Source organism: Ictalurus punctatus, chromosome 9 (genome assembly GCF_001660625.3).
Source record: "Ictalurus punctatus breed USDA103 chromosome 9, Coco_2.0, whole genome shotgun sequence".
Classification (NCBI taxonomy): domain Eukaryota; kingdom Metazoa; phylum Chordata; class Actinopteri; order Siluriformes; family Ictaluridae; genus Ictalurus; species Ictalurus punctatus.
In genome coordinates this window covers 12,228,851-12,254,301 of record NC_030424.2, presented here as the reverse complement: position 1 = coordinate 12,254,301, position 25,451 = coordinate 12,228,851, and the positions used below count along the sequence as shown (strand labels likewise).

The 25,451-nt window shown below is 36.9% G+C and overlaps 1 protein-coding gene across 1 annotated transcript in view; it reads right to left on the bottom strand.

Moving 5' to 3' along the window:
* sh3yl1 (SH3 and SYLF domain containing 1) overlaps positions 1-25,451 on the bottom strand; it is a 40,105-nt gene that overhangs the window by 6,404 nt on the left and 8,250 nt on the right. Inside the window, exons 2-8 of the mRNA XM_017476347.2 lie at positions 15,529-15,639; positions 11,580-11,693; positions 10,749-10,813; positions 8,400-8,512; positions 3,756-3,884; positions 3,497-3,647; positions 202-271 (exon numbers count right to left, since the gene is read on the bottom strand). Of these exons, the coding sequence (XP_017331836.1) occupies positions 202-271; positions 3,497-3,647; positions 3,756-3,884; positions 8,400-8,512; positions 10,749-10,813; positions 11,580-11,693; positions 15,529-15,639 (753 nt within the window). The remainder of the gene's footprint in view (positions 1-201; positions 272-3,496; positions 3,648-3,755; positions 3,885-8,399; positions 8,513-10,748; positions 10,814-11,579; positions 11,694-15,528; positions 15,640-25,451) is intronic.

Here is a 25,451-nt window from a genome sequence, read left to right as displayed (position 1 = left end):
AAAAAAAAAAAAAAAAAAAAAAGGTTGCGGATAAAGATTTTAACTATTAATAATTTTAATACTGTTTGAATAAAATGCTAAAATCATGAACAAATTACTTAGTTCATCATGATCCAATCACTAAGCCAAAAGTGGGCATTTCTTTTTTGATAAGAAAGACACTATTGCCAAAAGAAGTTCAGTCCTAGTTAAGGCTCGTACCTTCAGCCTTTGGAGTAAAGGAAGAAGCTGATCTCTGGGTTAGGGGTGCTGGTCTATATGGGGCTAGACTCTGAAAGAATGAAGACACCACAAAGCAGTATGTACAATGCTGCGAAAAAATATATTTTTTACATTTAAATTTTTGTGAAACTCATATACTAAATAGTTTTAGATCTTTAAATGAAGTACATAACATAAAACAAAGGCAACCTGAGTAAACAATAGTTTTATTTTTACATTTATTTCATTGAAGCGAAAAAAAAAAAAAAAAGAAAAAAAAAAAAAAAAAGAAGTTATCCAACACCTATCACCCATGTGAAAAACTAATAATCCCCTTAAAATCTGGTTGTTCCACCTTTAGCAGCAATAACTACAACCAGATGCATCTGATAACTGGAGATCAGTCTTTCACTTACTTCTAGGACTAGGACTTGCCTCTATGATTTGGATCCTTGTCTCGCTGCATAATTGCGAATGAGTTTCAACTAACAGACTGAAGACCTTCTTTAGGATTTTATTGTAGAAAGCAGAATTCATGTTTCCCCTCAATTATTGCAACTTGCCCAGAACCTGAAGCAGCAAAGCATCCCCACAAAATCACACCTCCGCCACCATGCTTGACCGTAGGTATGATGTTCTTTTTGTGTCTTTTTGTGTCTTTTTTGATGCTTGGTTTATGCCAGATGTAACTGAACCCTTGTCTTCCAAATAGTTCCACTTTCGACTCATCAGTCCATAGAACATTCTCCAAAAAGGTTTGAGGATCATCAAGGTGTGTTTTGGCAAAATTCAGACGAGCCTTAATGTTCTTCTGGGATAGCAGTGGTTTTCACCTCGCCATCCTTCCATGGAAGCCCTTTTTGCCTAGTGTCTTTCTGATAGTGGAGTCATGAACAGTGACCTTTATTGATGCAAGGGAGGCCTATAATTCCTTTGATGTTGTCATTGGTGCTTTTGTGACTCCCTGGATGAGTAGTCACTGTGCTCTTGGAGGAATTTTTGAAGGTTGGCCACTTCTGGGAAGGTTTACTACTGTGCAGAGGTTTTTTTTTTTTTTTTTTTGGAGATTGGAGATTATGGCTCTCACTGTGGTTCTTTGAAGTTCCCGAGCCTTTGAAATAGTTTTGTAACCCTTCCCAGTCTGATGTATTTCAATCATCATCTTAAACATAATTTATGGAATTTCTTTCAATTTTGGCATAGTGCGTTACTGGCTAAGACCTTTTATCCAACTAGATGCTGTTGAAAAAGTTCTATTTAGTTGTTGATTTGACTGAACAGGGTTTGAAGTAATCGGGCCTGGTTGTGTCTAGTCCAGCTGAACCCCATTATGAATGCAGTTTCGTAGGTTTGGAGAATTAGTAACTATGGGGACAAATACATTTTCATATAGGCCACATTAACGACATCAATAATAACACAATTAAGTCACAGTTGTTATTGCATTGCACCACTGTCATTTGCCATATAGCTGCAATGCACCAAAACACAATACTGAAGTTCTAAAAGAACTAATGAACAGCTCAGTTTAACTTTAACATATGCCATTGTTTGTTCCTCAGAGGGTACAGTGGGTATAAAAAGTCTACATACCCCTGTTAAAATTGCAGGTTTTTGCATTAACAAAAAGAAATGAAGATAAATCATGTATTATTCACCTTGAATGCGATATAGCAACCAACAAAAGATTTAAGGGGGAGGGGGCACATACAATAACCTGCTTGCATATCCTTCTGAAATGGCACATGTGACTGTGCTAATAATTTAACCAATAACATTCAGACATGTTCCAAAGTAATTATTATGCACATCATATATTATCATATTAAACCCAAATAAAGTGCAACTGTTTTTGTAAGAGTTTCTTGACAACTCCTTGGTTACATCTGATGGCAGAAGCAATGGTCCCAAAAAGATTTTACAAAGAACATATATGGCATCTTATTGTCAAAAGGTATTGATAAGGAGATAGGTACAGAAGCATTTTCTAAAACATTAGATGTACCATGGAACATTGTGATGGCCATTATCAACAAGTGGAGAAAATGGTGCTCCACCATGACACTGAAAACTTATCAGGGAGCCTGACAAGAGATCAATGGCAAATGAAAGGAGCCACAGGAATATCCGGCAAGTGCTGTTTCTCTCAGATCGTCTTGTATTGTTAAAGTCGACACCAACAGTATCAGTGGGGATGCCTCCACCACAAGTCTAGTCATTCTTGTTACTAATTTGTATGCCAGAAATACTCTTAATATATTTCAAACAGGAAGGCTATTGAAGAAATCTATTTCAGACATTTGATGTTGCGGTGTGGTCGTAGGTAGACACGAAGTGGCCTTGAGTTCCTAAACATGAACATATAGCATGACATACAAGAACAAAGCTATTGAAGTAAAACTATTTCAGACATTTGACTTTGCCTTGACCCTGTTTGGATCAATTCCAAAATCTATGATGAGTCCATATAAATCCTACTAACATTCAACCATTCATTCTGCTAAGATACTGCACAAAAAAGAAACTTCGATGGATAGACAACCTGAAAACAAAATGAAATAAAAACATCCAAGCCATCTAAATTTTGCCATACAATTTAAACATACATGTGGCAAAACGTTTTATGGTTTGATGATACCAAGACAGAAATGTTTCTGCGTAATTCCAAAAGATATGTCCAGATCTAAATCCAAGAGAAAACCTGAAGAATAAGTTGAAAAGGGTGTTGTAGAGGATATCTCGTCATAAGCTTATATGATCTAGGGCATTTTTGCAAGGAAAAGTAGAAGAAATTTCCCAAACTAAGATGTGCAAAGTTGTCAGACTCCTACTAAAAAGCCAGAGTGCTGTATAATAAGCAAAAGGTGATTAAAAAAAAAAGAAAAAAAAAAAAAAGCATCATTTAAGGGGTGTGCACATGTTTGGAACCAGGTCCAACATGATTGACCTTGGTTTCATTTTTTACTTCCCAAAAATCTGTTTCTAAAGCAGTTTTCACCGACATATCCAACATCCCCCTGAGCAGCACAATTATTCCAACATGCTTCAAGGTTACTACCATTGTCCGTGCCGAAGAAGTCTTCAGTGTCCTGCCTCAGTGACTACCATCCCGTTGCACTCACATCAATCATCATGAAGTGCTTCGAGAGGTTCATCATGAGGCACATCAACACCCTGCTGCCCCCTCACTGGACCTGCTGCACATCACGTATCGCCCTAACCACTCAACAAAAGAGGCCATCGCCATACTATCCACAGAACCCTTATGAAACATGTTTTTGACAGGAACACTGACCTTCCTATTAGGATTGATATAATTGCTCTGCCAATCACTGCAGTATTGTTCAGTGTAGTCTTGCAAAATAGCATACAGGTCAGAGGCTTCTGGAGGTGGATCCACATCGCCATTGAGAATGGCAGATGCACGAATGTCTTGGGAATAGAACCTTACAGAAAACAAATGAACATTTTGCAAAAGTATAAATAGTGTCCAATGCATATAATGTAAAATATCACAAATATCCAATTCATAGAAAAATCTTAACAGGACATACTTTCTGTTAGTCTCTTTACGTTCCATCAGGTAGGACCCAACAAGGGAAACTCCAGCATAGAGGCCACGTGACCTGCAGTAGGAGAAGACAGCCGCCATGCTGCGGAAAGCCACGTCCGCCTCCAAATTCCTGTTAAAACTGCTTAGTCAGAGAGGTTTGTCTGTGTGCACATACTGCATAAAACATATTCAAAGACAGACAATCACAGGCTATTCTCACCTAATGACTTGCTGTGACCACTTCAGCTTAATGTTTGAGACTTGCACATGCATGTTATTATTATTGTTTTTTTTATCATATTATATATATATATATATATATATATATATATATTATATATATATATATATATATATATATATATATTAATATTACACACATACACATATCTCCTATGCACAGATAACCAAAAAAAATAAATAAATAAAATAAACCCCGGAAACAACAACAACGTATTCAATTAAACTACTGTTTCTTAATGTGGTAAAGTGCTACTGGTCATTATATGTAATTCTCACCAAAAAGAAAAAAAATTGTACATGCTGTGCTTGCTCATGCTTGCTAAAAGCATAAATCACTGTTCATCAATAGGAACTGGTCTCATGAGGTGCCAAAATGAAAATCAACACAATGTAACAGACACCTATATTCATCTCCATTACAGAGAGAGAGAGAGAGAGAGAGAGAGAGAGAGAGAGAGAGAGAGAGAGAGAGAGAGAGAGAGAGAGAGAGAGAGAGAGAGAGCGAGCGCGAGCACATGCTATTTATTAATTATAATTATGTAATATTATTTATGAACCTACCAAACAAGTTAAAATTATACAGTGGGGGAAATAAGTATTGAACACGTCAACATATTTTTCAGTAAATATATTTACAATGAGGCTATTCACATGAAATTTTCACCAGACATCAATATTAACTCAAGAGAACCAGAAATATAAAGAATTCACAACATTAAAGCCCATAAATAAAGTTGTGTAATAAAGTGGAATGTGACAGGAAAAAAGTATTAAACACACTAACTGAAATTTATTTAATATTTAGTAGAGAAGCCTTTGTTTGTAATGACAGCTTCAAGATGCTTCCTGTATGAAGAAATTAATTGGCTGCAGTATTCAGGTGGGATTTTGGCCCATTCTTATAAACATATTGTCTTTAAATCTTGTTCAATTAGATTGAAGTGAGGTGATTGACTGTGCTATTCTAACAACTTGATATTTTTTCTCTGTAACCAATTAAGAGTTTCCTTTGCTGTATGCTTTGGATCGTTGTCCTGTTGGATGGTTCACCCACGTCTCATCATCATCATCCTGGTGGATAGCAGCAGATTCTTTTCAAGAATCTCCCGGTAAAGGGCTCCATTCATCGTTCCTTCAATTATATGAAGTCTGCCAGTACCATGCAATGAAAAACAGCCCCACACCATGATGCTTCCACCTCCAAACTTTACTGTTGGTATAATGTTTTAAGGGTGATGTGCAGTGTCATTTCTTCTTCAAACATGGTGTGTCGTATGACAGCCAAAAAGTTGAATTTTGCTCTCGTCTGACCAGACTACACTCTCCCAGTATTTCATAGGCTTGTCCAAATGAGTTCTAGCAAACTTTAAAAGAGCTTCGACATGCCTTTTCTTTAGTAATGGAGTCTTGCGGGGTGAGCGTGAGCAGTGGAGTGCATTGCCTGTTGTTTTCTCTGTGACAACGGTATCTCCTGCCTCCAAGTGTTTCTGGAGCTCTTTCCGAGTGGTCCTTGTCTCTTGGGCTACTCTTCTGATAATTCTTCTGACTCCCTGGTCAGAAATCTTACGAGGGGCTCCTGTGTATAGCCGGTTGATGACATTGTGATGTTGCTTCCACTTGCGGATAATGGCCACAATGGTGCTTACTGGAGGATTCAGAAGTTTTGAAATGCGCCAGTATCCGATTCCACAAATATGTTTTGCAACAATAAGGTCATGACGGTCTTGGGGGAGCCCTTTGCTTTTACCCATCATGAGATGTTTCTTGTGTGAAACCTCGGTAATGAAAAGCCTTTTTATAGACCATCAATTTACTAACCCAGCTGATATTAATTTGCACGGATAGGGAGTATAATTAATTACGGATTTCAGCTGGTTCCTTGCCTTACTTTGCCTTGGAGAACTGCTTTTTCTTAGTGTGTTCAATACTTTTTTCCTGTGCACTCCACTTTATTTCACACAACTTTATTTATGGACTTGATTTATTGAGTTAATACTGATGTCTGGTGAAAATTTCATGTGAATAGCCTCATTGGAAATATATTTACTGAAAAAGATGTTGACGCATTCAATACTTATTTCCCCTCACTGTACCTGTCTAAACTACCACATGATATACAGTATATGTACCCAATATAAGTATTACTGTCCTTTGGAAAATTATAAATCTCTTCATAACTCATTACAAGTACTAGTTAAAGCCTAATATACATTCCGTCCATTTCCTCTTTACTCTTAAAATAGTAGTTACACCCTTGATTATCGTTACTGTCTGTGCCTTTGCAGATTTGAAAAATGCACTTATTTTGGCAGGCTGTAAGTGTTCAGGGCTCAGGGTGTGATGTAAAAAGTTGAAAGTCAACATTATCAATCATACAAATAAAGCTTAATGATAATGGACAGTGACAGCAGAGTAGTGACAAGTCACAGCGTAGATCATATGAAGCAGAAGAATTCTCTCGACCAGAATCACACTTGCGCAGTAATATTAATACTACTACTACTACTACTACTACTAATAATAATAATAATAATAATAATAATAATAATAATAATAATAATAATAATAATAATAATAATAATAATAATAATAATAATAATAGAGCTCCCTCTGGTTGAGGGAGCACATGCAGCTCATGGACATCGTAGTGAATTGCACAAACATTTGTCATTGACTAAAAGGTGTTAATGTAGTACAAAAATAATCAGCCCACCAACAACTGCTTATGGTATTTATTATATAGATAAAATGTTGACAAAGTAATAGCATAAATAAAACTTTTTGCCAATTTTCTATCAACTTTACTATCAAAATATTCTTGTACCTTAGTCATCATTATGCCTCAAATTTATTACACTGCTCTTGCGTGACTGTGGTTAGTGTACGAACTTGTAACTAAGGGAACCAAAGTCTGTTACAGGGAAGTCCCCGAGTTTAGCCAGAGATTTCATAAGTAGGCAGTCATATGTTATTAAATCAATCAACAATATTCCTTGGTGGTAAATTAGATACTATTCTCTTCTTATCCACTAATAAAATCATCATAGCACATACATATGTCAAATTTATTGTAATAAATCACTCATGATCCAAAAACACCAACAGAACTCCTTGGCTGTTATATTCAACAATCTAATGGCAAGTTTTTGGTGGTGGAGTTACTCTATAAGCAACAACAAAAACAGACATACATGCTATCCATAGCACATCTGAGCATAACTTTAAAGACAAAACTACTGACTAAATAGGTCCCATAGAGTACAGGTTAAACTTTAAGTGAACTATTACTATTACCAGTTTTGTCATTTAATTAAAGTGGAATGAAACACAAGTTAAAGTCAAACCTATGCAGACTACTGTACTGTTCAAACTTCAAAATTGTCTCAATTATCTTATATTCATATACCTCAGTCTGATCATTTCCACACCCTCAAATTTAGGGTCACTGGCCAATATGATCCACAAAAAAGCTATTAGAACATGAAATAATAAAATATTTCTCTTTATTTTTATCCTCAATATTACACTGTCTCTTGGAATTATTTTTTATTTCACAACATTTTTTATTTCTCATTGCAAAATATTAACATTATGGTACCACAGCCATTATCGTGTTGATTTTGGATTTATGTTTGGGGTCATTATCTAGTTGAAATATTCATTTAACTTGGTACTTGATGGAATTCATAATGCCGCCTATATTAGCAGGAAGACCGCGTTAAGGATTCACCACCATATTTTATTGTGGCTATCAGGTGCATTTTCTTTGCAGTTCCCATTGTATGGAAAATAGCATGCTGATAGTATGCAGGGAAAAAAGATTTGTCTCTTCTGACCAAAAAACATGATTCCAGGTGTTACACCAATGACAAAGTTCAGTTACTTCAAAGTGTGAGTTACTCCCATAACGGGTTCCTTTATTCAACTCTTAAAAATAGCTTGTTCTCAAGTAGACAGCAAATAGTTGATTTTGAAACTTGACAAACCTAGGATTTAACTAAACTGTGAAGCAGTTTTGTGAAAATTGTAATTTTCTCTGTACCTTAGAGTTAAACTATTGCAACTGACGGCAAATTTCATCTCTGAAATGTGATGTGCTTTATCAGTCATTACTTTTACTATCACATGCACGTTTTAAAGGGAGTGTCCCAAACACAATTACAAAACACCTGCCTCAAAATCTCTAGTCAAAAGACTTTGGAAACAAACAATTACAATAATCTGAGTGAGCCATCCAGAACATCAAGTTAAGCACTTGCTTAACACAAGTCCAAGTGTATTTACTGATGCATTCCAAGAGCTGACTACACTATATTTCTTTCAGCAATGCTACAGCCTCACTCGTCGATGCTGTCAACATGCTAAAAATGTTTGGCATGGAGAGTGAAGTAATAGCTCCTACCTGCCAAGAGGACCAACAGCCACAGTGAAATTCCCTCCAAATGTGAGGTTTCCCCCTTTGCTAAAAGCTTCCACAGCTCGTTGCTGATTCAAGATGATGACAAAGTCAGAAGCCTAAGAACGAAAAACAATAACGAGTACAAATAAGCTCTAACAATAATAATAATAAAAACAACAAGACATTATACCACATAAAAAAATAAACACTCTCCCAATCCTTTTATTCTGCAGCCTCTGCACAACATGTACGTACCTCGTGTATCCCACTCTTCATTGTTATTCAACTTCCATTCTATAGAAACTGGGATTCTTAGAGTAAGCATAGGATAACTCACTATTCCTTGCTAAATCATAGTTCCTCCCAATTTTCTTCATTCTCTATTTTTCCTACTCTTGTTCACTGGCAGCTGAGGCATAAATGTTTGTGACGATACTTTGAGACTGTGTATTTAAATAAATAAATAATTAGATAGATAGATAAATAAATAAATAAATAAATAAATAAATAAATAAATAAAAGTGCTGTTCCATTTCCCTAAAAGAATGACCCATATTGACCCAATACTTGTTGGGTCCTGAAAACTGGTGTCCATTACATGTAAAAGGAAAATGCAACACTGAAAATACATAGTGCCGTGTGTGTGCGCACTGTACCCGCAACCTGAAAGCACCCAATGTGAAAAATTAATCAACAATGTCATTTCACACAGGTACTCAGTACACAATGAGTCATCCAATGGTGAAACTGTAGGCCATAAAACAAAGCCAGACTTTCTCTTCCTGGTGCTGACAAATGACCAAATGACCTTTGCAGGAGCACATGTGGATGATTGCATGGGCCAAAGATAGAAGGATCCAGTCATTGTGCTGAAAAATGAGAAGCCAGTTAATGAGCTGCAAATAGCTCTCTATTTAAAAGGGCACCGGTGCCAGTATGTATAAAGCTTAGATGAAATCCTCTTACAAAATAGTCTTAGATGTCTACTGAGGACCAGAAAAATCCAAGCTAAAAGCTAAGAGTAAACGGGCATAAACCCTTTAAAAGAGAAAACACGAACTATGATTTAAGTTTTGAAAAAGAAATATGCAGTATGCAAGGTGCATCGCTGTAAACCAAATTTCCAAAAACATACACCATCATCCACACCATACCAACACAGTACAACCCAATAAAATGCATACAAAAAAACCCATATAGTTTCCAAGTTAAAAAAACAAAAACACCACACACTTAATATTCTCATGTTGATGTCTGTGTATATTCAACAAGCCTATAATATAATAGAATAGAACATAAGCAGGAAGAATTAAGACTTTTTATAGAAAATAAACTTAACTGTAGTATTCTAATCACCTGTCCTTCAGTCTTAATTTAATTTATATATAATTTTAGTGCAGAATATTTACATTTTACGGCATATGACAGACACCTGTATCCAGAGCGACTTACATTTAATTTATACATCTGAGCAGTTGAGGGATAAGGGCCTTGCTCAAGGGCCCAACACTGCGGTTGGAAGCCCAACGTCTTAACCACTGAGCTACGACTGCCCACTGTATGTGTGTTACCAAATTTAAAATTCAGATACCAGTCTTACAGTATTTCACAACCTCTTAACAGGACATACATATGGCCAGACAAATATTCTCCAACAGTTTTTATAGGGACAGAGCATGGGCTGCAGTCTTAAAGGGATAGTTCACCCAAAAATTAAAATTCTATCATCAATTTCTCACAGTCATGCCATTACAAACCCATAAGACCTTCGCTCATCTTTGGAACACAAATGAAGACATTTTTAATGAAAACTGGGAGATTTCCTGGAAGAATTATATGAAGCGATACAAATGCTGTGTGCGCTAAAAAAAAAAAACCCAAAACAAACTAAAATTAAGTCTTCATTCACAAAATACCATCCGCCCTCATGCTTTTAAAACACAATGGGACCCGTAAGCGCCGCACTGTTTAGAAGAGGGAGAGGCACATAGAACAATCTTTGTAACAAAGATGTCTGCAGATTTTGACATAGAGGAGAACCTGCATCTTTTTGGCTTATGGAAGTCTTATGGGTTTGGAACGACATGAGGGTGAGTAATTGATGACAGAATGTTCATTTTTGGGTGAAATATCTGTTTAAGGCTTTACATTACATGCCCATGGAATATGTTTATGATCCCATACCCAAACCCGATACTGCAGAACCTGTACAAAGTGATCACTAAATAAGATAAATGTGTCATTACTTTTGTTAATACAGGGTATTTCTGGTTTATGCCCTGGTTCTCTTTTAGGCCCTGGTTTGAAGAGACTGTGAATAGTGAGATAAATCAGATTTAAGCAAAAACCTACCTCCAGCCCAATCTCAAAGCCTCCACCAAGACCAGCAATGCCAATGGCTGTGGGAGCTGACCATCCTTTATCAGACGACAAGAAACAAAGTCATGTTTTACTAAGTTACCCATGTTCTATTGCCATTCATTAATATGGAAAATCTACTTTAAAAAAAAAAAAAAATGAATTTAGGATATATCCATCTCTAATAAGAACTTCATGAGGTTTAAATAGAATAGTTACAATACTGCACAATCTTAACAGTCTAGATCAATGATGATCAAAAGATGGGTGAAAAAAAAAAAATCTGTTTAATGGCTACACTATAAAAACATTTAAAATTTATATATGTACTGCTCTAGTATAGGTCAATTATAAACTTAAACAAAATAAAACTGTAAATAAACCCTGAATGGATCATAGTAATTATACATGACATTCTTACGACCAATGTTATGAGAACACAGGGAGTAGACTTTGCCTTTATGCAAGGAGTCAACCATTCTTATTGATCTGGGACATTATATTTATCATGCACGCATCCACCAATTTGTGGATTTCAAAAGGATCTTGTCCAGTTCTGTATGTCCCAAATTAAAAATGCATACTATATTTGCAAATAAGTTTTTGCTTTTCAAAATGCATAAAAGAGCTGAAGACATTCTTCTTACAACCTGATATTTTTAAAAAAAATGGATTTCCATTTATAACATTTAAAGGGACTATTTTATTGATTTGCTTCTGCTTCATCGGTGTCATTTCCACTGATGCAAAGAATTCTGTAGAGGTTTATTGACCTATACACATCAGGCCTTACTAATAAGGTGCTTAAAAACAAAATCAACTTACTTCCATCAGGAAGACGAGCAATCACTATCCCACTTCCCCCTCGAGCAGTGATCATAAATCCTGCTTTGATGACGGATAAGATTGCCAGTCCATGTGCTTTGGCAATCACATGGGCTTAAGCGGAGAGAAAGAAAAAGGAAAGCAGTGTCAATCTATAAACAACTGCAGCTCATTATAAATGTTTCGGAACTCCACACCTCATCCACACAAAACAAACTAAATTCCTACACCATCCCCTCAAACTAGTTTAACTTTCATTAATATGCTATTGAAATTAGGAGTAGACACTTCAATATGTGTAAATATGAAACTAGTGTGATACTGTAGGTCACTAAAGTGAATATAAAAATCCAAATGTATGTGAAGACAGACAGACGGACTCCATTGAGGTTTATGCACTCGTGTTATTTGCTAATTGATATTTTGAGTCATTACATGATGCAACCCTAGAAGTGTACTTCAGATTAATAACACAAAATCAGACAGTTTGACTGAAGCAATCAGATAGAAACAATAACCACATCAGTAGAATGTTTATTATGCAATCCAACAGACCAAACTAATTTTTACTAATTTCCCCTTCAAAACGATCAACTTGTGTACTAGATTGCTTACATAGACATTAACTCAAACAAATACTACCAGAAGTAGTATTATAGAATAATCTTCTATTAAAAATAACAGCTCATCTCTAATAAACTTAGCACAGGCTATGACCCTAAATCTCTTAACTATCAGTTGTCAAACCACTGATTAAAAAACCTGACTGTGACACCTGTCAGCTGTCTAACTATAAGCCTATAATCATACCACCCCTTTATTTCCAATTCCAAGATCCTAGAAAAGGTTACAGCATAGCAGTTAGGCTCATACCTGCATAGGAATCACATTCATGAATTCTTTCAAATCAGGATTTAGTTCTTATCACAGTACAAAGACAGCTCTGGTTAAAGTGGTAAATGAACTACTACTGGCCTCCAAACAAAAGTTGCTTGTGTTCCTAGACCCAAGTGCAGCTTTTGATACCATAGATCATAATATTCTTCACGATAGACTAGAAAATATTGTTGGGTTTAAGGGAACTGGCTCAGATCCTCCTTGATTGATCATGATCAGTTTGTAGATGGAAATGGTGAGTTCTCTATGCATACCAAGTAAAGTTTGGTGTCCCCTCCTCAACCCGTCCCCCTCTCCCCCACCCCCTTAACTCCAGTTTGTTGAAGGTAAAATGATGGGCCGCTTTATGTACCAGAGTGCCTTCATACCTGTGATGCTGTCTATGCCTTAAAAAGTTATGCTGTTATAGCTAGCCTTGCCGGAGTCATTGCTTGCACTCTGCGCCCAATGTACCGCCTCTTAAACCATGATGAGACAAGAGCATACCCGATAACCCTTTCTCTCTGTGAAATTCTGATCGTCCGAAATTTGAAGGATCTGGAGAGATTCTGTATGGAGGAAAGGTCTCCGATCCCTTGCCAAGTATTCTCCAACCTCATCAGGCATGATACAAGACGACTCAAAGCGGTTATCTTGGCTAAGGGAGGTAGCACAAAGTATTGACTAAAAGGGTGCCAATAATTGTTGCAGACCTATATTTAAAGTTTTTTTTTTTTTGATGAATCTGTGTTGTGTTTCCAATTGTTTGAGATCTATGAGAGCACAGTATTTTTGTGTTTTTTTTTTTTTTAAACAGAAGATCAAAAGGTTAAACAATAAAGAATTTTTCACAGCCTTCTTTGCTCATATTTACCAAGGGTGCCAATATTAGTTGATGGCATGGTATATGTATACACAGTCAGGTCCATAAATATTTGGACAGTGATAATTTTTGTGATTTTGCTTCTGTACAACACCGCAATGGATTTGAAATGAAGCAATCAAGATGTGAAGTTTTCCTCCATTTTCACAGGCTCAAAAGTAATTGGACAAACTAACAATTATAAATATTAGGATTATTTTTAATAAGTCAATGACTGCCTGAAATCTGGAACCTATGGACATCACCAAATGTTGCATTTCTTCCCTTGAGACACTTTGCCAGGCCTTTACTGCAGCTGCCTTCATTTCCTGCTTGTTTGTACGTCTGTTTGCCTTCAGTTTTGTCTTCTGGACAATGACAACTTTCATATACTTCATATTTTCCTCAATTACTGCAAGTTTCCCAGGCCCTGAAGCTGCAAAGCATCCCCACACATCACACTTCCACCACCCTGCTTGACTGTAGGTATGATGTTCTTTTTATGGAATACGGTGTTTGGTTTGCACCATATGTAACGGGACCCTTGTCTTCCAGACAGTTCCATTTTCAACTCATCAGTCCACAGAACATTCTCCCAAAAAGGTCTGAGGATAATCAAGGTGTGTTTTGGCAAAATTCAGACAAGACTTAAAGTTCTTCTGGATTAGCAGTGGGAAGAGAGGCCTGTAGTTCCTTCGATGTTGTCCTTTGCTCTTTTGCGTCTTCCTGGATGAATTGTTGCTGTGCTCCTGGAGGAATTTTGGAAGGTCGCCCACTTCAGGGAAAGTTTACTACTGTGCCGAGTTTTTACATTTGGAGGCAATGGCTTTCACTGTGGTTCATTGGAGTAACAGACGTTGGATTAGCTTTGTTACCTTTCCCAGACTGATGTATTTCAATCATCAACTTAAACATAATTTCTAGAATTTCTTTCAACTTTGGCATACTGCGTTGTGTGTTACTGGGCAAGACCTTTTAACCAACTTCATGCTGATAAGTGTTGATTTGATTGAACAGGGTTTGCAGTAATCAGGCCTGGTTTTGTCTAGTCCACCTGGACCCCCATTATGAATGCAATTTCATAGATTTGGGGAATTAGTAACTATATTTTCCACACAGGCCCAGTTGGTATTGGATAACTGTTTTGCTTCAAGAAATAACATTATCATTTAAAAGCTGCATTTTGAGTTTACTCAAGTTATCTTTGTTTTATCTAAACAATTTAAGATGAGATGTACACAAACAGAAGAAATCAGCATGAGGCAAATACTTTTTCACAACACCATAATATATGGAGTACTAAACATTGTATCATGGAAAGTTTTTTTTTTTTGTTTTTTTTTGTTTTTTTTAGCTGTTTGTCATAAGGACCTACTGTAATTTATATAACTACAATTCGGTGGCAAGACTTTATATTTTCAGTATTCCTTGTTTATCATTAAAATTATATAAAAATATTTTTCTGATTTTCTTAGGCAAAGATGTGATATGACATAGTCTTTAAATGTTAAAGATAATAACTAACACTGTACTAAGCTTTTGACCACACAACAAATTTTACTGGACATTTTTTGATGAGTTTGTTTTGATTTGTAGCAGCACCACACACACCAACCTGCCAGTGTCACTGCTGTACAGAGAATGTACACAAGGCAATTCTTGAACACAAAATACAGTGAGGGCTAATTAAGAGAAATTTTTTGTAACGCCACAGGCAGAAATGTCGTAAACGTTGTAAATCATAAGCTTGCTCATCTTACTATAAGATAAGGTTTATGACAAAGTAAAGATTGTCAAGTAGTATTTTAAATCAATTAGTTAAAAGGCTGTCATAAGGACATTATTTGTATATGTTGATGTCAGTTATTGTTAAATATAGACAAATTTGTGGAGACAGTGATGATTTATGATTTTTCCCCCCCCACTCATGACCAGGCTCAGCGTATGTTCTAAAAGCTTCAGCAAGTGGGTAAAATGTATAACTATAATGATTATGATTATTATGATTATTATTATTACGTAGGGACAGCAGTTGGATTACACGCACTAGTGACATTATACCACTTAATTATTCATTAATGACCATTTAGGAAAAGGAGGAAAAAAAAAAAAAAAAGAAAAAAAAAAAAGGTTTGTTCGTCTGTTGATGCTTTATTTTATGATAAAGAATGAAACCTGAAAAAACAAAAGTAATGGATAAATATCTCTTACCTGGAATAAGTTTGTCAGGGCCTTGTCTGTTGGAAATCTCAGTGAATTCCCGGAGGATTTTAGCAGCCTTCTTAGCTTCAGATTTTAGGTTGGATGGAATCGGACTGTTCACTGTAAATAAACAAATTAACAGCATACTTACAACATATATAGTTAAGGCATTAATACAAATAATAAATATGTGTACAGACTTGTCTTCGTTCAAACAGGACACTGAAGGCGTCATAGAAGCCTAAACAACTTCGACAGAAGGTTAGACTAGCTACTAGTTTAGTCTTAAAACCCAGATAAATTAATGGAACCTCATTTTCAACTGCTATTTTTAAGATTCATGTCAGATACAAACAATCACCTCTTGTGTCTATGTTGGTGGAAGCACAGGACCCAAAAATTGGGGGGGGGGGGGGGGGGGGGGGGGGGGGTTGGGGGGGGATTTGCCAGTTCACCAGCTTCCTTCCCTTAACTGATTACATTAATTACTAATCATTCAAGCTAAAACCTACTTTAGATATAGACTGGGCACTAGACATTTAAACACTGAAAAAAAGTCATATTAAGTCATAAAAGTGATGTCGTTGCTGTCACAGAGGCCATGATGAACCGTGCTAATTAGTTTTTGACATAATTAAAGAAAAATAAGCAAGTAAATAATTATGGGTGGACCCAAAATGTACATTTTCTGTTTTGGGAGTGTCACACTATAAATCGCCTCTGGTCAAATATCACTCCTGAGGTGTCTTTCCCCACCCTCTACTTTATGAGTAATGGCACAAGCTCAACAGGTATTTTTGTTGAGCATATTGTACTTACCAGAGCTACCACCCACATTAATATCTGCTTACATCATACCAAGTTAAAATGATTAACACTAGCTACATTAATATTTCTCCATTTATTAAAAATTTCTGGTTATGTCTTTTGAAAGTTTCCATGAACACATTTGACCTAGCATTCTTGCACTACGCCCACATGCTTGTACATACACTTAAGTCCTCTGGCATGTGGCTGCTAATTGGTCAGATTATACACAAAACATTACTCATTCAATTTTCAGGGCTGAATCACTAAATTTAAACTTGATTAGACAACTAGTACAGATGAAAGTTATTTTTGCCAACTGGTCCCTTGTCATAGTTTACGCAGGGAGGTGCTTGCAAATGTCACTTTCAATGCAGTCTTTCAAGTTTTGGAATTCCTAAAACCAGCTCTGACAACAAGACAGGTCTCCATTACACATGGGAGACACCTGCTTCAATACAAACACTGTAATGCTGTACATGGTAACCACCGATTAGGATGTTTTAAAAACAGGTGCCAATCTTCACTTGTTTATTACATAGCCAACTAACAAGGAGATTACCCATGAGCAACAAAGAAAACACTGCACAACAATGCCAATTATGTTAATTACTTGTGGGCAGAAGCCGACTTGACCATTAATATGCCCCATTTTTAAATTGGTATGATGAACCATTAGTATCCCAAAGTTAGAAATATTAATAAAATCATATAATGAGTCAATTATTTACCTTAGACTAACGATAACTGATCTGATCAGTTATCAGATCTTACTGTTACAGACTTACATTCATTCACGTCAGCTACTACACAGAGTTTCATCAATAACCTCCCAGAGTTATCAACTATAACTGGATCACCGTCTGATCCCAAAGAACTTTATCAGGCGACCGAATGCTTAGAGTCAACGTTCTGCTACACGCTGGACCAGGTAGCTCCACTTAAAAGGAAAATAATTGGAGAGAAAAAGCTAGCACCCTGGTATAACAGTTGCGCACGCACGCACGCACACAAAAACCGACCACTTGACAATTCGAATGTAAATGGCATCAAATCAATTTGGTTGGATTTCAAAGAGCTTGGAAGGAAAGCCTTCTGAACTATAGAAAATCTCAGTGTTTCTAGATCATCTCTCCACCCAAACTAAAAATAAGAAACAGTCCTAGATTCCTATTCAACCCAGTAGCAAAATTAACTAGGAATAAATCCACCACAGAAACAGGCACACAATCATTACATAGTAGTGATGATTTCATGTATTTTTCATTAGTAAAATTGAAAATATTAGACATGAAATTCAGAACATTCATTTAAAACCAAGCAGCTTCATAACTAACCCTGTAGATAATAATATAGCAATATTAGATCAACGATTACAATGTTTTACTCCAATAAGAGACACCGAACAAATTTCATTAATCTACTCTTCCCTTAGCACTGGCTACATACTTAAATCACTTAAACTTATGGTTATTAAACCCCTGATTTAAAAAAAAAAAAAAAAAAAAAACCCTGACCTCAACCCCTGTCAATTGTCCAGCTAAAGGCCAATGCCTCTGGATCAAATTATTCGTAAACATGGAATTAGCTTCCACTGTTCTGCTGATGACACACAGTTGTATGCTTCAGCAAAGCCAGATGACAGACACCAGCTTAACAAAGTTGAGGTATATTTAATGGACATCAGACACTAGATGCTTCTTAACTTCCTCCTTCTTAATTTTGACAAGAATGTGGTCCTTCTATTAGGACCACATGCAGCTAGAAGTAAGCTTTCAGATCACATCGTAACTCTGGATGGCCTTTCTGTTTCATCATAGGCAGCAGTAAAAGACCTTGGTGTGATTATTGACTACATTCTTTCATGTGATGCACATGTAGCTAATATTACTAGGATAGCCTTTCTTTCATCTCAGAAATATTGCCAAGATAAGATGCATAATGCCACTACACGATGTAGAAAGATTAGTTCATGCTTTCGTCACCTCTAGGCTGCATTACTGTAATGCCTTACTGTCTGGATGTTCCAGTAGGTGCATAAACAAACTCCAGTTAGTTCAGAATGCAGCTGCAAGAGTCCTTACTAGAACCAGAAAATATGACCACATCACCCCTATCTTATCCACACTGGCTACCAGTAAAACTTCACATTGACTATAAAATACTACTATTGATCTGTAAATCAGTGAATGGACTCACGGCACAGTTTCCAAGCGAACTTTTGGTCTTTTATGACCCGTCACGCCTACTTCGATCAAAAGGTTCAGGCTATTTGTTGGTACCTCGAACAGTGAAGACTACAGCAGGAGGAAGAGTTTTCTCTTATAGAGCCCCACAGTTATGGAACAGCCTCCGAATTAGTGTTCAGGACTCAGACAAGAGTCTCAGTATTTAAGTCTAGGCTGAAAACATTTGTTTACTCAAGCTTTCCATGAATAGCCTTTCAAAAAAAAAAAAAAAAAAAAAAAAAAAAAAAAAAAAAAAGAGAATACACCTTCTTACTGTACACTAGGTCAATAAGCATACCAAACAGTCTCTCCCTCTCTTTCCCTCCCTATCCCGCTCTCCTACTGTCAAGCTGTACATGATACTCCTGAGACGCCAGTAATCCTGATCCTTTCTTCTCTCCGGAATGATCCATTCTGATGCCATACTTCTTGGAGTTCTCATCAACTGGAGGCTACATTCTGCTGCTGAGGACAGCCCCAAGCAGTGAAGCCTGAATATTGTTGAGATTGCTAAGTGTGGCGCTACTGTAAGTAGCGTGGGAATGTTTTTGGACCTCAATTTCACATGGACAGTTGTGTGTTCACTGGGACTACGGGTGCTGCTATGGCCTTAGGACTGCAATTATCACATACATTTTTGCACTTAAGTCTCCTTTAGGGAACAGTCGATCAGCTCAACAAAACAGACTTCATATAAAAACCATAATGCACTTCCCTCTACTTTCACACTATCCGCTGTTACCCAGATGAGGAGGAGTTCCCTTCTGAGTCTGGTTCCTCTCAAGGTTTCTTTTTCATATCATCTTAGGGAACTTTTCCTCGCCACCAGTTTGCACATTAGGGATAAATTCACATATTTAAAATCTGTATCCTGTGTTTTATATATATATATATATATATATATATATATATATATATATATATATATATATATATATATATATATATATATATATATATATATTTCTCTAAAGCTGCTCTGAGACAAGGCAATTGTAAAAAGTGCTATATAAACAAAATTGAATCTAAAGAAGTTAGTTGTTTTTTTGCCAAGTGATTTTCAAATTATCCTTCTTTTGTGTTTCATGTTTATCACAGTCACAACACTTATATTACCTATTGTTAAGAAATAAAGCATGACAACCCCAAAGCTAATTATCTTCCAGTAACAGCAAATCCAGGTTTTGTTTAGACTTATCTAGCAGCAACTTCCCAAAATAACAAAAATTAACAAGTCAAACATCAGCAGAACAATATATTTCCTGTTATTACTTACACAGCGATAAACAGTTCTTCCCTCACCAATTTCTCTTTTTTTTTTTTTTCTTATGAAGTTAATAAGACAAAAACATGTAGCTTGTTCCGTTACTGAGAAACTACCAAGCCCTCCACCATGAAGGCTGTCCCATGTCAGAAATCATAAAGGAACAGCTTACAAAGCACTGAGACTGGAGAGTCCTTCCAAAAATGCTAAATAAACAATTTTGTCACAGAAAACTTAATTGCACGTAAAGTTCTTTTAGTCTGTATAAGCGCTGTGTCCGCCATGCATGTCCCTGTGAATGAACTGTTACCATTGAAATGATAAAGTACAGAAACAAGCACAGTAATATAAATCTGTGATTCACCTTGCTGTTATAGAAAAAGAATCACTTTCTGACCAATCAGAACTGAGGATTCAAGAGTGCTGTGGTATAATATTATACTAAGTAGTAGGTTTTTTTAAATGAATACGATCAAAACAGCTGTGAGACAGTCACATGCTGAGTATTTCATCTGTATTTTTCAGGAGGTATTACAAATGTTACCTAATAAAGAACATATGATTCAACAACTTGGCCTCCCACACTTTCCATATCATTTAATGGCCTGAACTCACCTTCCTATTTACAGGTAGAAGGAACAATAAAAAAAATGCCCTATTGTAAAGTTCTCATCTCATACCATCCAGTTCCCCACCTTGATCCTGTCCCATCGTCTCCAAAAACATGACAGATTTTTTAGCATGGCTTCCATGTTTAAAGTCAAATTTGAGCTGAGGTTGTGACCTTAAGAAAAAGTCACAGCAGTGACGAACTGTGAATAGTTTTAACTGTGGATGTTTTCTGTGGCTGAATCACAAGAACAAGCAATGAATTAATTCACTTGTCGGGGTAAGGAGGGGAGGGGGAAAAAAAAAAAATAAAAAATAAAAAAAAAAATAAAAACCCTACTCCAATATACAGGGATTTTTGTGCTTGCTCAACATTACCCTGCATTGGAAAAATATTAACTGAATTATGCCTAGAACCAGATTCCCAAAAGTATTGTAAAGTTCATACCATTTTAACTGACCAAGTTGAATTAGTGTGATACTTGCTCTAATATTTAAAAAAAAATAAAAAATTTTACCCTATACAGTCCCCTTTGAAGCTATTGGAACGACAAGGCTAATTTGCTTGCTTTTGCTATACACCAAAGACATTTGGGTTTGAGATCCAAAAATGAATACAAGATCAGAGTTGGGGGTTTCAGCTTTTACTTCCTGGAATTTACATCTAGATGTGTTAAACAACAAAGAGCGCCTTTGGGTGTCAGCCCACCCAATTTGTAGGCAAGCAAAAGTATACAAACAGATAAAACTTGAAGTACAGGGGAATCTCAAAACATTTTAATATCGTGAAAAAGTTAATTTCTTTCTGTAATTTAATTCAAAAAGTGGAACTTTCATATGCTCTAGATTCACACAAAGTGAAATATTTCAAGCATTCAAAATATTTCAAAAGATATTTCTTTTGGGGGTTTTTGAAATCAAAAATCCAGTATCTCAAAATATTAGAGTGATTAGAATAGACTGGAGGGAGAAATTAGGGTCTCCTCTTCAGGAGGTGAAATGCATGCTCAATCGAGTTAAGGTCTGGTTTTGGATCTTGCTGCATGATAAAGTTCCTCCTGAATAATTTTGATGCAATTGCATTTGATGCAAATTAGTTGACAAAATTCTCCTGTAAACTTCTGAATTCATTCTGCTGCTACCATCATGAGTTACATCAATAAAGATTAGTGCGCCTGTTCCAGAAGCAGCCATGCAAACCCAAGCCATGACACTACCACCACCACCACCACCATATTCCACAGATGAGCTTTTATGTTCCGCAGCCCAAGAAAATCTTTTTTCTCCACACTTTGGTAGAAGTCAACATTGGTTGCAGAACTTTTGTTCCATTCCAATTCCAATCTGGCTTTCCGATTCTTACTGCTGATGAGTGGTTTGCATCTTGTGGTATGGCATTTATATTTCTGCTCTCAAAGTCTTCAAATGGTGGATTCCGAGATACCTTCACCTCTGCCCTGTGGAGGTTCTTGATAAGGTCACTCACTGTTTTGGGGTTTTTCTTCACAGCTCCCACAATTTTTCATTCATCAGCCGTTGTTTTGATTGGCTGACCCATTCGGTATCTGTTGCACAGTACACCATTATTTTCTTTCTTTTTCAGGACATTTCAAATTGTTGCACTGGCTATGCCAAATTTATTTTCCCCTCTCTTCTGTGCTTCAAAATGGCTTGCCTTAGACAGATCTCTGATCTTCATGTTGGCGTCATCACAGGTAAAACTAAAGGCTAAAGCCAAGCACAGATGTTCAGAGCTATTTGTTGTTTAAACAATCAATCTAACAGGACACATGTGGGTAAAGGGACACACCTGGGAAACAACCAACACCTGCAAGTCACAACTGAATACGTTTGCTCGCCTACACATTGGGTGGTCTGATACAAAATGTGCAATGTTCGATGTTGTTTAACACATCTATACATAAATACCAGGAAATAAAGGATGAAATTCTCAACTCATCTTTTGATCTCAAACCCAAATGTCTACAGTCTACAACAAAACAAATAAATTGGCCTTGCCATTCCAACAGTTTCGGAGGGGACTGTACATACAGACAAAAAGACAATTCACTTGGTCTTAAACTCTAATGATGTCTCATAATTGGACACTTGTTAGAAAGTGAGAGCCTGCATTGCATGGAATTAACAACCTCCTGCTCATGTCTCTGGTCTCAACTACAGATGTGCAGTTATTTTTGTACTTGTATTGTTGCATGTTCATGTCAATAAACAATCTTTTTTTTAATGAGCATCATACTTCAGGAACGTAAAAACCTCCTGCCGATTTGCACTTTTTTTTGTTGCAGGATAAGTCTGGATATGTCTCTTACTGGAAGGCTTTCTTTAATTTAAAAAAAAAAAAAAAAAAAAAAAAAAACTCTGTATTAGTAGTCATTTAGAACATGCTAGCTGTTCAATCTGAATAATGTATTTGGTTATATTCCTACTGTAGTGCATCATTTTGAAGCACATATTGAGACCAGTATTATTTCATGCACATCACACTGTAAATTAAATGGAATTCACTTTGTGCACTCAACACCTGACTCACCCTGGCAACTATTCATGTTAAATAGCTGCTGACATGAATTCTACTCATACTTTCATAAAGGGTATGACATTAGCATTTAGTCCAGTGACAATCACATTATTATTTTTACCACAATATACCAATCAAGACTAAATGATCTGTTTATATTACACATAGAAAAATGAATACAGTCTAACATTTGACATGTTAAGACTTGGAGTCTCCTTCCATTTATATCTTTGGAAAAGAGCTGGTGGCCAGCACTAAATTTGTGTATGGTAGATGTGTTTAATCTACATGGAACCCTAAGTTTCATGCATACAGCCTAGAGTAGGTATTAACATGTTCAGGTTATCCAACCACAGTGAAAATTCAAATCACACATACCTAGGCGCCAAAGGTCATGTCTCTTTCTCTAGCAACCCATAGCATTGGCAAGTCTCAAAGATGTTCCTAAAGTGGAAGGTGAGTATACCTCTCAAGCAGTCCTAGGATTTGAATTTAAAACCTCTTATTTCACAAATTCTTAACTTTTACTACTCAATTACATCTTTGAGATAATTATACCACTATGTAATGGTATATGACGTGCATTACAGTTACACCCTGCCTCAGTTGCCTGTGATGTTTTGAAAGTATTTTTCCAGTCATGTTATGTCAGTTATAATTATTATACAGTCCGTTGCCAGTTATTTATTACACACAGCCTCTCTTATACAGTCTCTGATGATGCCATACACCATCATTCCACCACCATGTACTGTACACCAGCAATAAATATCCAGATAATTGTATACCTACAGCAAAGTGCACTTACATGGATGGTATAGGTTGCTACAGAGTCAGTGTGGATATGCATAAGAGCTGGCTAAATATTGAAAGCAAATCACTAAACAAGGCTGTTATATTCTTGAGAATGTTGACCCAAGCTGCACAGAATATCCTCATGTACTCCCTGTGTGGTAATAACCGCTGTTTCTTATCCTGGCATCAGCTGACACCTAAACCTTGTAAGCAACAGGCTTTTTCAACTGTTTATTCATTTATCACAACGACCTCTTGTTTGCTGTGCCCAAAGGCTCAAATTCTTTTCAAAAATAGCACATACCCTTAAAATATTTTTAAATGCAAAAATAAGCATGACTTGTTCAAGAAGGAAAGAATGGTCTTTTTAGTATTACAGTAGCTTTCTTAGGCAAACATACTGAAATTTGATAGGTATAAGGATGGAAGGGCATTCGGTTTACAGTTCCCAACAAAAGTATTGGAATGGCAAGGACAGTTCTTTTGTTTTTGCTATACTCTGAAGACGTGGTTTTGAGAGACGATTATGAGAGGATATAAAAGCAAAATTTCTGATCTTTTTCCTTATATTTACACATAAATGTGTTAAACGGTTTAGCACATGGCATCATTGGTGACAGACCACCCAATTTTTAGGTGAGCAAAATTATTGGAATAGATAGCCTTAAAGTAAATAATACTTAATATTCAGTTGCATATACCTGCTTGGGGTACTGTATATTAGGGATGTCACGGGAACCGATACTTTGGTACCAACATTCTTAAAATGTGACGGTACTTGTTTTTCTGCAGTAGCATAGGTATCGTTGGTAATGAAGGTACCAGGGTTGCAATTCTTCCGGAACTGATGGGGGCAGCAAATAGGCGCAAGTGTTTTAGTCGGTCCACAAGTGGTAAAGCCTACAAGCACAAGGGAAAAACTACAGAAGACGGCGACAATTTTAGTTCCGCCCCGACTCGTTGAGAGGACAAGAGAGGAAAGGTAGTATTGGTTGCCATCGTTCATTTCAAACAAAACGAGGAAACACTTGAAATTTGGTGAAGCACCTGAAAGACGGTCCCTATATTATGTTTGAGGCAGCTGGCATTGTGGCCGTGAAACCAGCTAACGTTATGCTCCATGTAATGTTTGTGATAGCATTGTTAACAAATAACTGGCTAACGCATTGCAGTGTTATAATCTACCTCCGAATGGGCCACCATGCATCGCCATTCAGCTCATGTCCTGTCAGCTAAATGTAGCCTAATGTCACTAATAATTATTCATATGTTCCTGCTTTTAATAAATCTTTGTGGCCTACCACCTATTAGTGAATTTAAACCAAGGCTTGCATTCAGAGTATAAGGTGTGTGTGTGTATGCATGCGCGTGCATTTAGGAGTGCACCTTAGCACTTGTTATTAGCACACAGCACTGTTTTATTAGTTATTGTCAGAGTGTTTGATGACTAAAAAAAGAAATCTCTCTCCCTCTCCCCCTCCCTCCCCCTCCCCCTCTCCCTCTCTCCCCCTCTCCCCCTCCCTCTCCCTCTCCCCCTCCCTCCCCCTCTCCCCCTCCCTCCCCCTCTCCCTCTCCCTCCCCCTCCCCCTCTCCCCCTCCCTCCCTCCCTCCCTCCCTCCCCCTCTCCCCCTCCCTCCCTCCCTCCCCCTCTCCCCCTCCCTCCCTCCCTCCCCCTCTCCCCCTCCCTCCC